This window comes from Strix aluco, chromosome 7, assembly GCF_031877795.1.
Source record: "Strix aluco isolate bStrAlu1 chromosome 7, bStrAlu1.hap1, whole genome shotgun sequence".
NCBI classification, from domain to species: domain Eukaryota; kingdom Metazoa; phylum Chordata; class Aves; order Strigiformes; family Strigidae; genus Strix; species Strix aluco.
Window position 1 is genome coordinate 10,831,470 of NC_133937.1, and position 16,616 is coordinate 10,848,085.

General features: G+C 38.4%; 1 protein-coding gene across 10 annotated transcripts in view; it reads left to right on the forward strand.

The window, feature by feature from the left end:
* Positions 1 to 16,616, forward strand: part of LDB3 (LIM domain binding 3) — a 130,608-nt gene that overhangs the window by 42,195 nt on the left and 71,797 nt on the right. For all 10 annotated transcript variants that reach the window (XM_074830437.1, XM_074830436.1, XM_074830438.1 and 7 more), the window contains exon 4: positions 14,686 to 14,761. In XM_074830437.1, coding sequence (XP_074686538.1) covers positions 14,686 to 14,761 — 76 coding nt within the window. The remainder of the gene's footprint in view (positions 1 to 14,685; positions 14,762 to 16,616) is intronic.

Below are 16,616 nucleotides of genomic sequence, written 5' to 3' on the forward strand. Positions count from 1 at the left end.
TTGAGTTGTTGTTTCTGAATACTGGACCTGAAGAGTGGTCCAGTGGCTGCCTCTATGGCCCAGCATTTAAGACTACCAACCATCACCTATCTTTCCACACAGAGGAAGGGTTCCCAATCTGTGACTAACAAAACCGGATTGTCCTAATACATATCACAGATGCAAGTCAATTAAAACAGTAACTTTGATCAAGTGTTGGCAGGGATATTTCATGTGAGTAATTGTTGTGCTTTTGTACTTGCTGACCTCTAAATTACAACACCAGCAACTCTAGTGTCCACATTTAAAAAAAAAAAAGTGTTTTACAGCATCCAGGACAGCTTGCTTATTGTTTAATGATTGAAGTAATTGTTAATTTTTCTTAAAGTATTTTCAGACTGCTAAAGCTTTATTTATTGTGGTATACATTATTCTTTGTCCACATAATTCTAGTGGAAGTATCATTTTTTGCTTTCTTGCTCTATTGTTTCTTTTTTTTAAGGCTTGCCTTGTCTCTTGGTTTCAAAACAATAGTATGTGATACAGGTAATCAACTTAATGTGGATAATGAACTGCCAAATGACTGTAGTACTGTGTTCAACTCTGGGGCCCCCAACATAGGGGCATGGACCTGCTCGAGCAGGTCCAGAGGAGGCTACGAAGGTGATCGGAGGGGCTGGAGCACCTCCCCTGTGAGGACAGGCTGAGAGAGTTGGGGTTGTTCAGCCTGGAGAAGAGAAGGCTCCAGGGAGACCTTATAGCTGCCTTCCAGTACTTAAAGGGGCTACAGGAAAGATGGGGAGGGACTCTTTATCAGGCGGTGTAGTCATAGGACAAGGGGTAATGTCTTTAAACTGAAAGAGAATAGATCTGGATTAGATATAAGGAAGAAATTCTTCACTATGCAGGTGGTAAAGCAGTGGAACAGGTTGCCCAGAGAGCTTGTGGCTGCCCCCTCCCTGGCAGTGTTCAAGGACAGGTTGGGTGGGGTTTTGAGCAACCTGGTCTGGTGGAAGGTTTCTGCCTAGCACTATGTCTTGAACTATCAGGTTGGTTTTTAATGCCATTACTGAAAGAACTGCTCAGAGGCTGGCTGCTGCTAAACAACATTTTTGTGATTGTCCATGACTTTTTTTTATGTTTTAACCTTTTTAAAATAGTTTTAACCCTCCATGGCAGGGGGTTGGAACTAGATGATCTCTAAGGTCCTTTCCAACCCAAACCATTCTATGATTCTATGATATGGTTCTATGAAAGTAGGCAGTAATAGTGTTCCACAGACTGAAATATGCTTTCATAGATAATAGATGGAGATGAGTTAAGATCTAAACTTACAGAATTTATAGAATCTCCTCTTCAGTATGGCAGTTGCTTTTTATGTGAGCCATTAGTTTGCACTGGTGACCCATTCAGCCTCACTAGAGTTATATGGGAAAAACAAATGACAAGGACTGAAAACAATTTTTTTTGAGTGCTGTTTCTTAGATGATTAGGAGCTATTCCAGAAGTTGTGCTCAGAGGCGTTAAATTGGCTTTCACTTAGCACGGTTCAGCATTTATACAAGCTAAACCCTATCAGCATGTGATCTCAGCCAACTGACATATGCATAGAACCCTATTAAAGATCCAGTATCCCAATGTCTTGAATAAAAGGCATGTCCACAATATTCAGGATGTTAGATCAATCCCACCTTGAAAAATCATTTTTCCTAGTCACAAATGGGTTAATCTATTTAAGTACAAAAAGATTGTGGCCCAAAATTTACAATGAAATACACCTTTTTCTACAAAATTGTATTGGTGAGAAGAACAATTAACATGAAAAATATGGGAGCAGTAACTAGTGATAGTAATTTTCAACCAAATGAGAACAAAACAGGGGAAAGGCAAAATCTCCTGGGACTTGGTTACCAAGAAAATGACTGTGCTAAGAGATCATTTTCACTTCTTTAAACATGGCTTGCAGCAATGAAACTGAAGTGTTCTATTACTATGAAAAAACAAAGATCGTTTCCATAAAGAACATAGAGATGGGCACACTCAGTTATCTGATTTGCATAAAAGTTTGGAAACATTGGAAATCCTTTCAAATGGAAAAGGCATCTATGTGCATTAGGAAATTGACTGTTGTGGTGGGAAAACTTAAGCCCTAAATATTTATGATTTTGGACATTTATGGGAAGCAATCACGTGGCTCTACAGAATATGTTTCAAGGTCATGGAATGCCTTACCAGGCAAGCTGTGGCTTAGTTTCGCTGTTGCAGCACTGGAAGTAGAAGTGAACTTGCTTGTGTAGTCTATAAGGTCATGGAAGGAAGCAGTGAAGAACATAAAATCTAGACATAAATGCTCTGAGACAGAAAGCTTTTTATTTTTCTAATGGCTCTTGGCTCTCAAGAGCAATGGCCTTTTATTGATACTGGCCATGAAGGTTTCATGAGCCTTGTTTATAACCTGACAGATCAGACAGTGTTTGCTGCTACTCACTTTTATTATCACACTTAAGTTCCCTGTGGGGCTTCTTTATCAGGGTGGGGAACTGGTTATTTTTTATTTGGCTGTCAAGAGAAGCTGTACATGGTGTCAGCACTGGTGCAGGACATCAAATTGCGAGACATCAAATGTAGCAGAAGGGAAGCATTAAGAATGCCCATTCATACTTGCTTGCCTAAACAATGAGAGTCTGCACTTCTCTGACTATACAAACCTAGTTTTTCTTCAAATACCATCCATCTGCACTGTTCAAGTTACACTGTCATAGCTCTTCAGTGAATGTTTAGTGTGCTGTGCTGGCCTGAGTGGAATTCTCAGTCATGTAGATATCCCATTATGGGTTCAGGACTTGGTGGATGTCAAGTTTTTTTTACTGACGGCTTCCTTCCCTAAACTCCCTGTTAAATTTTATTCTTATCACCTTACCCAGGCTATTTTCATATTAAACCACAAAATTAGAATGGAGGTTTTGCCAGCTATGCCAGAGGTTTGATCAGGCAGCCAGAATATTTGTCTTGTTACTGGCTTGAGTGAAACGCTGCATTTTCTGACTGCTCATTTTCACTGTCTGGCTGCCTAGTTCTCCAGAGCCTGCAGCATGCTTCCCTCTGCTGCTTTTGGGAAGTTAAAGGATGCAGCAGGCAAGTGGCTGGCAGTTGAAGTATTGGACCATTCCTGGAGAAAGAGACCTGTGATCCAGTGGTGTGGAAGGGTATGGGACTCTGCAGACCAGCTCTGCTTCCTTCAGTTCCAAAGGTGAAATACATCCAGGAGGTGAATTCTCTTTTGCTAAAGAAGAGAGGGGAGAAGAAAATAAATTTCTTTGGCACTATGCACTACTACCCAGTAGAGCTCCATGAAGTGTGATAGTATTCAGGCAAACAAGGCTGACACTCTAAAACATTAGATACTTATATAGATGCAGCTCATTCCTTAGAAAAGTATGTTACTCTAGATATATTGAGGGGGGATTGGTGCTAGTTTTGCTAGACTATGCTATGGAAGGCTATGGTCATACTCTGTAGTGACCTGGGTTGTGGTGGAAAAAGACATTGCTTTGCTTTTAATCTTTTTGTGACCTCCTGGAGTTTAGTTCTCAATCATTTTTCAGTATCAATTTCTAATCAGTTACTTGAGCTACACAGCTGCCCCCAGGCATTTTAGTTCTGGGCCAAAGTTTATCTTTAACTGGCTGGCTGTTGCACAGATACTAGGCCATAAACTTATTGTCCTACAGTAATCAGTTCCCAGGTGAAAAATGAAATGCATGCAAAATCTGTTTTTATTTCATGCAAGCAGGTTTCTTTTTTAAATTCACAATAAATGCAGTGCACGAGAGTGCCGTATTATTTGTCAACACGTTTCACTGGAGCATCCATGACGTTCATTTGATCTTAACTCAAGCAATCTGATCAGCCTCCTTGGAAAGGATTCACCAAATGTCCTGGCTTAGTTTTGGAAAGTGCTGTAACATGAGTGCCCCTCATTCTGCTGGCACAAACATTCCTGTGACACTCTAAGACTCCTGCCTTGGTGTCACCCTGTGTGGCTGGAGAGGAGCAGGGGAGGTGCAGACTTTGTGCCTGGAGTGCATTGACACAGCCTCCCCCTCCCAGGGCATACCAATGATCATTCTCTTTCAGACAGTCACAACTGACTGTCTTTTGCAGGAAAATCATGTGCTAAATAATCTTTTTCTCTAGTGAAAGAGAAAGTGTCAGAGGCAAAGCTGAGAGAGACTTATAGTAAATATTTAATAGCTTTCCTTTTTTGTGCAGCACCAAAAGATGGCTGATCCTGCAGTATTTATTTCAGGCCTACTATAAATAAAGGATGTGGTGACAGCAAACTGCAAGCAAGGGGAATTCAGTGGTTATTGTAAACTGCTTTCTTTTGTCTGAAGCTGTGAATAGTAACCAATTCTGTGCATGTTTTAGGTCTGCTGATGGGCACGTTTTAAATCAGAACCAGATTTAGGCTGTGTTTATGATCAAAAGAATTAGAAGAGGGTATCTATCCCAGTTTAAGAGCAAATTATATCTATATAAACAATATTGATGAAAGCATGGTCTGAAATAGTGGTCCTCAGACTATACTGTAGAAACATTTCCTAAAAGCGTTGCAGGAGATGATCAGTACAAACAAACAGAAAATGAAAATATGGATTTGGAATTTTTTTCCTTTCTTTGAATGATTCTATTACATTCATCAGACTAAGGATGTTTTCATTCAGGGACTGCTTACGTACTAGAGGTAGAATCTGAGCACATATCAATGTGACTTTTTTTTTGAAAGGAACACTAATGCTAGTGATAACTTGCTAGTGTACGTGTTCAGCATTGTTAATATATCTCCTGAAATCCATTCCTGGAATGACTAAGTTTTTCCCTGGTTGTTCCTGCCTTTCTGACTGCAGTCTTAAAGCTATGGAAACTGAATGCCCAGTACCAAATGACTGCTCCTTGGATGAGGCGGCAGCAACACTTTTACTCTCAGGAGTCCCACCTGGGACTCAAGAGCTAGCATAGTAGCACTTAAAAGTTTGGGAAACAAGGTCCACATCAAGATTCCAGTAAGGATCTCTGAATTACTGGATGCAGAAGCGAGATGGTTGTGGCCGTGTCAGATTGGATTAAGGAGATGAATACCTGCTTCCTGTCACAACGCAGTATTTAATAACCTGGCCTTAAGTGTTGACGAAGATGTGCCATTTGCATTTGATAACTTTTCACTAGAAATGATGGACTCATATTTTCAACTACAAATATGTTCATACTGCCATGGAAATGTAGCCTGAGGTTAGATGACACCTAAAAAAAAAATCAAATAATAGTATAAAAAGAAAAGAAATTTAAAATGAAGCTCTGTCCTTTAATCTGTTCCTTTGAGTTCTACACAAATTATATTTAAATATGCCAATACAATTCTCAGTGGGATTTAAAGGTTAAAATAAGAAAATGCTGGCTAAATATCAGAAAGAAATAAATTCAAAGCTGGTGCAATGTTAGATATTCCATGTGGTGTTCACTGCAATAATTATGATCTAGACTGGACCAGTACTGAGATCTGTGACCATGTGAACAGTCTGTGTTGGAGCCCTCCACGATTCACTCAGGGAGCACCTTAGCCTGTAGGTAACTGCATGTACCTGTACTCAGGAGAGGTATTGCAAAATCTCCTTTGGAAAGATAAGAAAAGCAGAGTAGTCAAACAGCTGCTTACATGCTTTACTGAATCACAGTGTGTATAAATTCAAAATTTTAAGCAGATCAGTAGGAGAGGAACACTAATGGTGCACATGACATGTGATACTAGTTAGTTTATTTTTCTTAGACATGTGACTCTAGATCTTTTGAGAGCCATCTGCCTCCAGTAGCCAAGGTTTCCTCCCCAAACTTCTGATGATGCCGTGTGCTCAAAGCATTAAAAAAGGCATATCCTACTAGCGGGTTAAGGAAGCTACCATGTATTACTGTGAGCTGAGAGAGGTGGGCCTCCCCCACGCCTTGCAAAATAGAGGTGCATCCCATTGGATGCCCAGTTGTCTCTAAGCGGGTATGATAGGATAGTAGGATTTGTTAAGAGATCAGGCTAGCATTCTGATAGAGCTGTGAGTTACTATCTTTGAGTAGCAATGTTTAATGCTGTTAAAATTAATGAGTAGCTTTTTCCATGGAAAATAAAATAAAATATCAATGTCAGTCACTGCAATAAATATAAATATATTCCTTACATGAGCAGTTTAATTGAGTGGACTGCAATTTACACTCACTGCATAAAGTGCCCTTTTTAGTTTTCGAAAAGAGCCTGGAAACTGGATATATGCCAAGGCTTTAAAGGGCAATGAAGTTTTCATTACAAGAAGATTCTACTTGGGGATTAGAACTGTTGTCAGAGTGCGCATCACTTTTTGTTTCGCAAATACAAGCTTAGAGGTGAGATTAAAAATCATCGTTTTATTTCACAAATATTCTCTGGATGAGCTAAAAGTAATCTCCATGCGAATCCTTTCACATATTATATTGCACTTACCATGGAAAGGTCAAGATGGGTATCATGGTCACACCTCACCAGACTCAATGGGCTGACATGATTTACTAAATACACATGACAGTTGTAATCTTTCAGACGAACAGTTACTGGTTGCTTTCTGCCATGAGGAAGTTGATACATTACCCAAAATGTTACGGTACACAGGAAGGTCACAATGTATTAGGGCTAGGACCTCTTCTTATTGATTAACATCGATTAGTTTAAGCCTGCTCATGTCAAAATGAAAATTATGCACTTGAAGCTAATTGGAATGGATGATACAGTATTTTTAAGAAGGGGAATGAGGAATTGTTCAATCAAGTAAAACACTAAGGCTTTACTAGATCAATTTGTCAATGAGTTATTTGTGCATGTGAGGTTTGTAGTTCCCCTTGGATCCTTTTTACTGTGGTGCTTCTTGCCCACCAGCCACTATAAAATCTGTCAGGCCTCATTAAGATTATGTGAAAAAAGAATCACTGGTGTCCCCGTTGTTTCTTACAGTGAAAGCAGCGATACACCAAAGTCTGTTTTTCTTGGCTTTCATGCATCTTCAGGGGCTGGCCACCTCTTTGTGTCTGTGCTCTCCCTGTCTGGTGTCTGTTGCAGTGTGGCAATACTGAGCACTGGGTACAGGCTGGCCCAGTGATGTTTGTGCATGGCTATAATGACAACTTCAAACAGTACTTGAGTACCTCAGAAGGCAACAAATTCTTCTGACAAGTCCTGGCTAACTTTCTTGACTTAGCAGTCTTAAGATGTAGAGTTATGCTTCCAGTCAAAGTCTCTCAGATGCAGGCATTAATTGAAGTGTTTTAGCTCACTGAAGTGTTTTAGCTTGGAAACAGAAAAAGTGAAGGCCTAAATGAGGCAGACTGTAGTTAAGATCTAATTATCCATGTTTGCTAATTTTTCTCTCCCACATATGTCAATTAGAAATGCTCTAAAAGCCATGTGGCACACTGTAAGGTCCACATCCTAAGTAAGAGGAATTACAGGAAAGTCAGTTAAGTAAAGATGCTTCATTAAGAGCTTCAGGAAACTAAAAGTAATTTGTGGTCAGGATGCTCAAAGTATCCTGAGCTAGGCTTTTGCTTTTAGAAAATATTGAGTGGCAAGGGGAAAAATAGACTTCACCTGCATAGTATTAGAAATCTTTTTGGATTTGGACATCACTTGAACTCCTCTGTACGAATGGAAGGCAGTTACAAAGCTTTATATTACTCTTTTTTTGAATCATCACACCTTTGAAGTTCAGTTGTGATTCCCTGATGCTGGAGCTGTCTCTTTAGGTTGATGCTCTACACCAGTCCTCAGTGCTGCTCTGAAATCTGTACCTCAATGACTTTCACCCTTAAGGGTGCTCTTAAGAAGCCAAGAGTTGCAGGACTGCAGTGGAGCCTGATGATACTTGAATGGGGGTAGTCTAAGTCTTGGTACACTATCTGCATGGCAAGTGAAAATTAAACAGGGGAAATCACTACGGTTCACTTCATATATTCTTCAGCTAAAGAACTTATATAAATATGTGATACTTGATTCTTCAAAATTTGTATTTATTATGTTTAATGGGGAGAATTAAGTCGCATCTCAAGACCAGGGTATGGTGGGCTACATACAAGCACTGAATCTTTATTCAGTGCCTCTTCTGCTCTTTATTAATAATAGCTAATTCTTTGCTCTACACTATTAGATCCTTTCATAACCCAAATGTTTTTTTCTGCTCTTCTTAAGCTAAGAAATTATTATTTCTTTTTTTACTTTAAATAGATTCCTGTTTAAAAACCTCTCAGTAATTATAAATAATCAATATAATAATGAAATCATTAATAATAAATAACTGCTTCGTGATTTTTAAGTGAGACACTAATATCTGAAGGTTATACCATTGAGCTTTGATCCCTCTCTGATAATTTTGATTTGTGTTTCAGCCTTTTGCTTTTGATTCTGTAACACTATTCTTTATAGCTAGGCAATCCAAATGCTGCATTTAGCCAATTTATTATTGAGGTGAGAATAGTGGCTTCCTATTTATAATCAATACCTGTTTATATATTTCTGAGTAAAGTACCGTGGTTTTGCCTGCACTGTGCTGAAAGTACCACTTATTCATCATAACATTTCTGCTGTTACTTTAAATCAAGCTTTGAGAGGAACATCTGATGCTTTTATCTGATCAGTAATAGCCATAGAAAACATGTAAGTGGAAAGTAGAAAATAAAAAGAACCTGTATCCTCCCTCCAGTTGAATCCTGTTTCAGCCTAGTTAAAATGTATTTTACTTGTGAATCCTATGTTGCTCAAATTGAGTTAGTACGGATAACTAGAAAAGCTGTGCAGATTCCTGTAATGAAATCTGAAGTCAAATGTGAATTTAGATTGGGGTGACATTAAAAATTCAGGTAAATAGCATTGTGGTTATAATGTATGGATGAATGGTCTCAAGGAAAACTAGTAAAACACATTTGAGCTTAAAACAAAGCAACTTAGTTGTGTGAGAGATTTGAATGGTAATACAGTGATGTCAACAAGGTTTTGAGAGCTACAGTATGAGTGATACACTGTATAATTAAGTGATCTGTTTGGTAATTCAGCATTAAATCAAGCTCACTTTCAGATTCTTACAATCTACTTACTGGTACTTAGAAACAAAGTCATGGATTTGATACAGATTAATGTTTTTTTTTTTTCAGCCGTGTTGATGGCAATACATATAAAGTCAATCCATGACAGCATAAACGAGTTCTATAACTGGATGAAATTTCCTGTGGATGAACCCACACTTCTTTATGGGTTACCTGAGTTTTTGGTAGTGATAAGGAGAAGAAAGGTTTGGAAATGGTTTTAAAATAGTACAAAACCAGGAAGAGGACAGCAGGAAAGATAAACTGCCTGAAAAAAAGTTGTCCATGTTCCATGGAGGTGAAGTGTAGAGCTTGCTATGTGCCTTGGGTGAGTGCCAGGCATATGCTCAGCATCCCCACTTAGTGCTCTTGGGAGAAGTGTCACATACAGAGCAGAGCTGCAGGGACACTGGCAGAGCTGCCCCATTTGCCCATAGGAGCTGGTGAGATGGAGGGATTTTAGGCTTGGTGTTGAGTCAACCAAGAGGAAATGGTGGCATTCCCCTCCATTTAGGAGGGAACAGGCTGGAGGGCAGAATGTGGGGCAGTTCAAGAAAGAGGGATTTTGCATAGCAAGAGTGAGGGGAAGAGTTAAGAAGATGCAACAGGCACTGTGCAGATGCCACAGAAGTAGAAAGGGTCAAAGAAAGACCAGGTGAGTAGAACTTCTCCAACATATGCTTTTTCAAAAATTTCAGCTTTATGTATACTGTCTCCACTTCCTTTCACAAAAATCTCTTGGAGATTTTTCCCTTCTTGGCTTCTTCCTTTTCCTTTCCATTCCTATCCCATAAAGTTTGTGGTTGCCCCTGACTCAAATCCCTTCTAAGGGTAAATGGGTATTATGTATTTACAAGCAAATTCTTTTTCATAGACTTTTTTTTTATAGCAACTTGCCTTTAGGTTGGTGTCATTTATGCATAAGAAGTTTTTGTCTGTATATTGCTGTGGGTATGAATATTAGGTCTGGAAAGCATAATTGCCTGTCTTGTAATCTGAGTGCAGCACAGTGCAGGGAAATAATTAACAAACCAGTCATCCAGCCAAATGCTAATATTTGCATTCGCCATTGATATATAGAGAGCAAAGCTGCTGATGGAAATAATTTTCAATTTTATTGCAGGCACAGATGATATCCTGAGAGAGGGAAAGTAGGTCTCATCCTAGCCCCACAGTGATTGCACTTCTATTTGAAGTACTGTGAAACGTTCAGGGGTTTGTCTTTGTGATTCTCATTGGAGTCACTAAGACTGTTTGCTGATGTCCCAGGCAGGGCTTAGAGAATTAAACTATGGTATCACGAGATTCAAGATTTTCTGTGCAAGACTTACAAACAAGAAGAAGCTTCTGTTTGGCTATTTAATTCACTATTTAGCTGAAGATTTAACTGACACGTTACTGATCTTAGCACTTGTTCAATGGACACCTCAAATTAATAACCATGAGTAATATTTGTCCTATATGTCTCTTCCTCCGCACCACCCACCCCCCACCTCTGCCAAATTGTCAGGAATATTATTGCATTAAAAACAATATATCAGAAGCCTGATTCTACATGCTCTATTGTTTTGCATCCTGCTGTGTGCTCACCCGCTTCACTCCAGAATTACTCAATTTCAATTGGGTGTTATGTAGAATGTTTTCTAAGCATTTCTAACCCTAATCTAATCTGTTTTATTACCTTTCCATGCACTTGACCTTGCACATGCACTTCTCATTTTCTAGTGGTTGAAACATTAAGACACAATTATTAAAATGCTCAACAAGGCATACATAAGTGCTCATGTGTAATAAAATGAAAGCAAAAGCTTACTGTAAGAAAAGAAATGTTGATTTTTAGCTGTCCTGAGAATTAGAAAAGAGAAGATAAACGCTGACTGGTGAAAAGATGAAATATAAAAAAGCCACATGAAGATGAAAAAGAACTATTATCTCTTAGATCATGTCACCTCTCTGCAAGTACAGTATTGCGCTCCCCCGAGGACACAGGTTAAACTGATAGTGCATTACAGCAGTCTTTTGCAGCCCTTCCTTAGGCAGGCAGTTCCTCTTAATGCAGCTGACTCCTAATGAAGCTTTGTTGTGAGTGCACAGATACCAGGATTGAAGTCAAGTGCTCTTCAATTAAAGATATATTTAGGTAGGTGGGAACAAGTAGAAAGTTTGACAGCCATATCAGCAGTGCTATCAAAACTGAACAGCTTTGCAAAACTACATCCATCTTGGTTTTGAACTTCATTAAGAAAGAAAACCAGTATTGAGGGAGAGGGCAGGTGTATCTGTGGAAAGGAGGAGAATTTAAAAAAATACTAGAATGATGCATTTGGTCATCATTGAAGCTGGTTTGAGTTTTCATTTTGAAATTAGTTTTTTGTTTCCATTTTTAACTTTGAAAATATAGAAGAAAAGGTCTAAAACTTGAAATCAAATGAATTGCTTTAGAAAACCAATCTTGATGGAACATGTCAACATCAAATCTAAAATTATCACAGTCATTTGTGAAATTTGGACTTCCATCCTCCTCATAGCTCTGCTAAGCAAGTACACTCCGCGAGTGTTTGGAACAAAATTTTGCAATCAGTGGATTAAAATGTAAACCTGGACACACACATTTACAACAGCACCATCACCACTTCAAAAGCAAACATGTGTTGCTGCAGGATTTGATTAATCTAGCAAAAAAAGGAGGAAAAAATGTCCTGAACTCGCAGATGTTTTTTTCCCAGAGGAGTAATGGCTCTTACATAAATAACCACTTTATTCTGTAAGTGCATATACTTTCCTTCTACAAATTGACTTCACCTCTTCTGCCCTTTTCTCTGGTGCAAGACTCTGTTAAATCTAGCAAGCCTCATCATTCTGTTTTTAAATATCAAAGCTGTAAACTTCCAGGGCAGAGTTATGCAGGAACCTCATTGTTTTAAAGTAACATCTTGAAACCTCAAAGTTGGTGTGAAATAAAAATCTTGGTTGGATAGCACTGTGAATGACAGATGTAGCTTATCAGTAATGTGGAAGAAATACAGCTTTTTAACACCATCTTCTGTGATCAGGTAATGAGTGAGGAAAAATAGACATACAATAAGCAACAAAAGTGATGGAGTAGTCTGATAAATTCCTTTGCTGCGATACAAATATTTTCTAGTTATGCATCAACCATGCAGTATGTGGTAGTTTGCTATACCTCTGTATGTGACAAACAGCATCTACAGTGTTGAGCAACTTTGGCACTAATATTCATGATCAGTGAGCAGAGCAGAGGGGACACTTCATGTCTGCTCTGCCTGGCTGTGGTCTTGAGCATGCCCAGGTCCCCACACGTAACTCCACAGAAATATCTGAGTGTACCCAGAAATCACACCAATGGAAGGAGGATCAGAATCTCCCCTTTGTCTGTTCATAAATTGTCACAGTCAGTTTTTGGCAACTCTGTGTTCTGAACTGCAGCTGATTTTTTTTTTCTTTATCTTTTTTGCTGTCTTTCATGATACATGTGCGTGTCTCATGAATATGATTTATTGTTTCTCTTTTCAAGCGAAAATGGTTGGAGGAAGGATATGGCACTTGCTCCTGAGAAGATTAGTTAGAAACTTGCCTGAGGAAATCTTGTTCTAGGCAGTTAGTGATTCACTCTTGTCCTTAGAACTTGAAGGTATATATTTCTCAGATAATTATGTCTTGAGGAGTATATTGTGATATATTCCAACTGTGAGTGTCAGTGTTAGTGCCTTTTACAATTTTCTAGCTTCTTGTTTCAGGAATACTTTGTCAGTGAATTTCACAGGTTAATTACCTATTGTTTAACAAAATGCCATTTTTTCATTGTCTCCTCAAACTGTTCATTTTCAGAGTATCTCATTGTGAGGTAGGCATCTATTACATCGTCTTTGTTTTCAGCTCTCAAAGTAGTATAATTTCCATTTCTTTTATATGGAAATCTTCCTGTTCCTGTAAGGATTTCTCCTTTTTCCTAGGTTTTTTGTTTGTCCTGCTTATGGAAATATTTTATGTGTGGCAGCTAAAGCTAAATACACAGCTCAATGTGAACCTAGGTATTAATGCAGGGATTGCCACTATGGATGAGCACAGTTTTTTGTCTAATCTCAGATTTCTGTCTGATAGATGCCACTGGTAAGTGTTTCCGAGGAAAGTGCACAACAGCCCTCAGTAAGGAAATAATGAACCTAGCACAGAATGTCTTCCACTATCAGTCTTTTAAGTTGTGCCTTGAAAAATGAGAATCTGTATGGCTACTTAGTTTTATCCAATCTAAAGTAACTTTTGGGGGTTTTGTAAGTATGAATATGTAATCCTTCCTGATATCCTGATATTCTCGTAGTCTCAATGATGTCTTGTAACAATGAGTTTCACCTCAGGTTAATCAAGTGCTCTAGGAAAAGATGTTTGCCTTTATTAATTTTATACATGTTGTCTTTTCAATTTCACTTAATGTCCAGGAATGTGGCTTTATTTCCCTTTTTCTACCATTCATTATTTTCAAAGCCTCCATAATGTCTTCCCTTATTCATCTCCTGTCTAAAGCAAACAATTCCAAATGTCTCAGTCAATTCTACTTGGTTTGTATGTTTTTTAAGTATTTTTATTTCATTTTTGTACCTGTCCTAACTTTGAAATGTACTTTTTAAAGATGAGAATTCCAGGCATAACCCTGATCTGTAGGTTGGCAATAGGGTATTACTTGTATAATTCTGATTCTTTTAACTATTTTTACATTTTTCATTTCATTTTCTCTGATCCCTTGTGTACTGGAAAGATTTCACAGGAATGTTCAGCACTATGCAGGTTGTTGCAAAGCCTCCCACAAATACATTTTCACTTACCTGAGTGTCCTAGAGTGTTTCAGTTAGCATTTGTCACTGCGCTTTCTTTGCTATGTTCCAGTGAAATGGCAAACTGTGTTTTGAAAGCATTTTAGTGGAATTTATATCTGTTTTTTAAATGATTATGTATGTATATTTGTTGAATATGGGTGAAAGGCAGGCCTTTGGAGTGGAGTGTGGTTAATTCAGTAGTGATCTGCTCCTCTAGAAACTAAATTGTCTGAAGTGAAGCCCATGTTTCTTCCTGCAGAGAGGTTTAAATTATGGCAGTTACCATACAGTTTAAGCTCTTAAATAATAACCTTTTGAGGACTTGATCTTGAGATGCCTCAGTACCAAAGTTTAGTCTCTGCATTTTAAAACACTTCTAAGTCTCTTTTTCCGGCATGCTGCCCAAACCCGAATTTATTTAGCTGTGGCTGATTGTTATCTGTGAAAATGCAGTTTGTCACAAGGTACTGGAAAATGGATCATCTCCCAAGTTAGAGTCTGCTTCCATAACTGGTGGCTTTTCATCATTCAGAGAAAGTATATCAAACTTTTTCTCATATTTAGGAACTTTGTAAATAAGGATATAGAAAAAGCACGATGATCACTAGAAAAAGTCTAGGTTATGCTTAGCTTTCACTCCTGATGAAGCAGCTTTTTTGCATGAAAATAGGGCTGAAAAATAGGAGTCCAGATTGCTAATCTCTTTTTCTTTTTTGGTCTCCAGATCTAAACGTCCAGTGCCAGTTTCGACCACAGCACCCAGAATTGACTCTCCCAGGGCTGTAATTCCCCACCAGAAGGTATGTGACACAATTCTCCTCAGCCAAAGTTAATACCATTTTTATCTACCACAGTGAAGGTAAATATCTACTACAGAAAATCGGTTTTGCCTACCTCAGATAACTAAACATTGAATTAATGCACAGGCAGCAAAAATGCCACTATGAAATATATTAATGATCTGTATTTTTTCAATTTCTGATTAGCAGAACCAAAGCATCCAGCCATCCTCTGATGTGATCTGGTCTAACCCATTCTGTGTGGTTAGTTTTCATCTAGGCTGCAAGAGGCTACCAAAGCTTCTCAAAATATACATTTGCTTTTGTAGATTCTTGGGGGAAAAACCATTATACTGTGCCTCAGTGTATCCAAATCCTGACTACAGCTGAAAAGACATTGATTTGGCAAGAGGACATTTAGGCATTTGAAAGCTTGCATCATATTGCATTTTTGTCACATTATTCAAAAGACATGAGAATGAAAAATAAAGAGGATAAGTCAATTTAATGAATAACAGCAAGTGGTAGGGGAAATGGATGGCTTGGTTTCTGTTGTCAAAGCTCATCATCTTCCATAAAATAACTGTTCATATTAGAATAAACAGCATTCATTGACTGTACCTGGCAACTCATCATCTGTATCTTTGGAGGATACCTGAAAGATGGTATATATCCTTAGGCTCAAGAACTGGGTAGGACATTTGTGTTGCTGATGCATTTAATTAGATAAATGGAGAGGAGGTAAAATTTCCATTGCTTCAATTTTATCCCTTCTGTGAGTGCCAGTTTCATCCCTAGCATGGAGTATAAATAAGAAATACTGAAGATCAAAATATATGGGGATTTAGGGGATGTTCTACTGGTTTTGACAGATCTGACTTCCATAGATCAATTTTAAGTAATTTTTATGAAGACCATGCTTTCCAAAATCAGAGCTCAGAATGTAGCATCATCCCTGTAACCTCTGCAAATATGTTCAGATTAACAGAAGGGAATGCACTTGGGGAGAACAACTTGATTCAATTTTATTTTGTCAAATTTGAAATGAACCTGTCTATCCATTTATTAGTTGAGACAGAAATAATGTTATTTTGCTCCAGATCCTGCAAACTTTCTGGCAAGGGAAGACGAAATTAAGAATTTATCTTGCTCAGAGTTGTTTCTGCTTATATCATGATTTTATAAAAGTTATCTTAGAGAAAGTTACTGGAAGAGTCACCAAACAGTACTGTGAATTTCCTAGAACAAAACCGATGGATCATTCTTTTAGTTAGACTGGTGTTTGACTGCACCAGCAAAGTAATAGGGACAGGAAGGGAGAGAGAGAGAGTACTTACTTTCCCTCAAGAACTACACAGAATGCTGACAGCTTTCAAGGAAGCAAGTAGACATGTCTCCTCAGAGTTATTCACCAACACAGACTGACAACTATCTTTTGGGACCCTCAGTAGCAGCTTTGCAGGTATGACAAATTTGCCTACTTCCACCACAGGCACATAAAAGCTTTTATACATCAGATTTTCATTACTCTGTATTAGGTGCATTTTTTCCCTGGCAAGTGTCAATTTAAAAATTACTGCCATAGGTATTCAAAGCTGTTTGCCACACAAAACATTCTTCTCTCTTAGCTATCTACCCATAGAAAAGTTAACTCCATGCATTGTAGGTTTTTTAAAGGTTCTAAAAGTGTCTTTGGCATGAAAGCTATAAAGTCACTTTACCTTTCCTATTTTAACCCTCCAGAAAGAGATGAGGATCAAAGGACTCAACCCTTCTTCAGGAGCATGTTGTCTCGCACTTGAGCATTCTTTGCATTGGTGCTTAGGAAAGGTTTATAGGAGCTGTTGCAGGCAGCCTCTTCTGAATGGGCTACAAG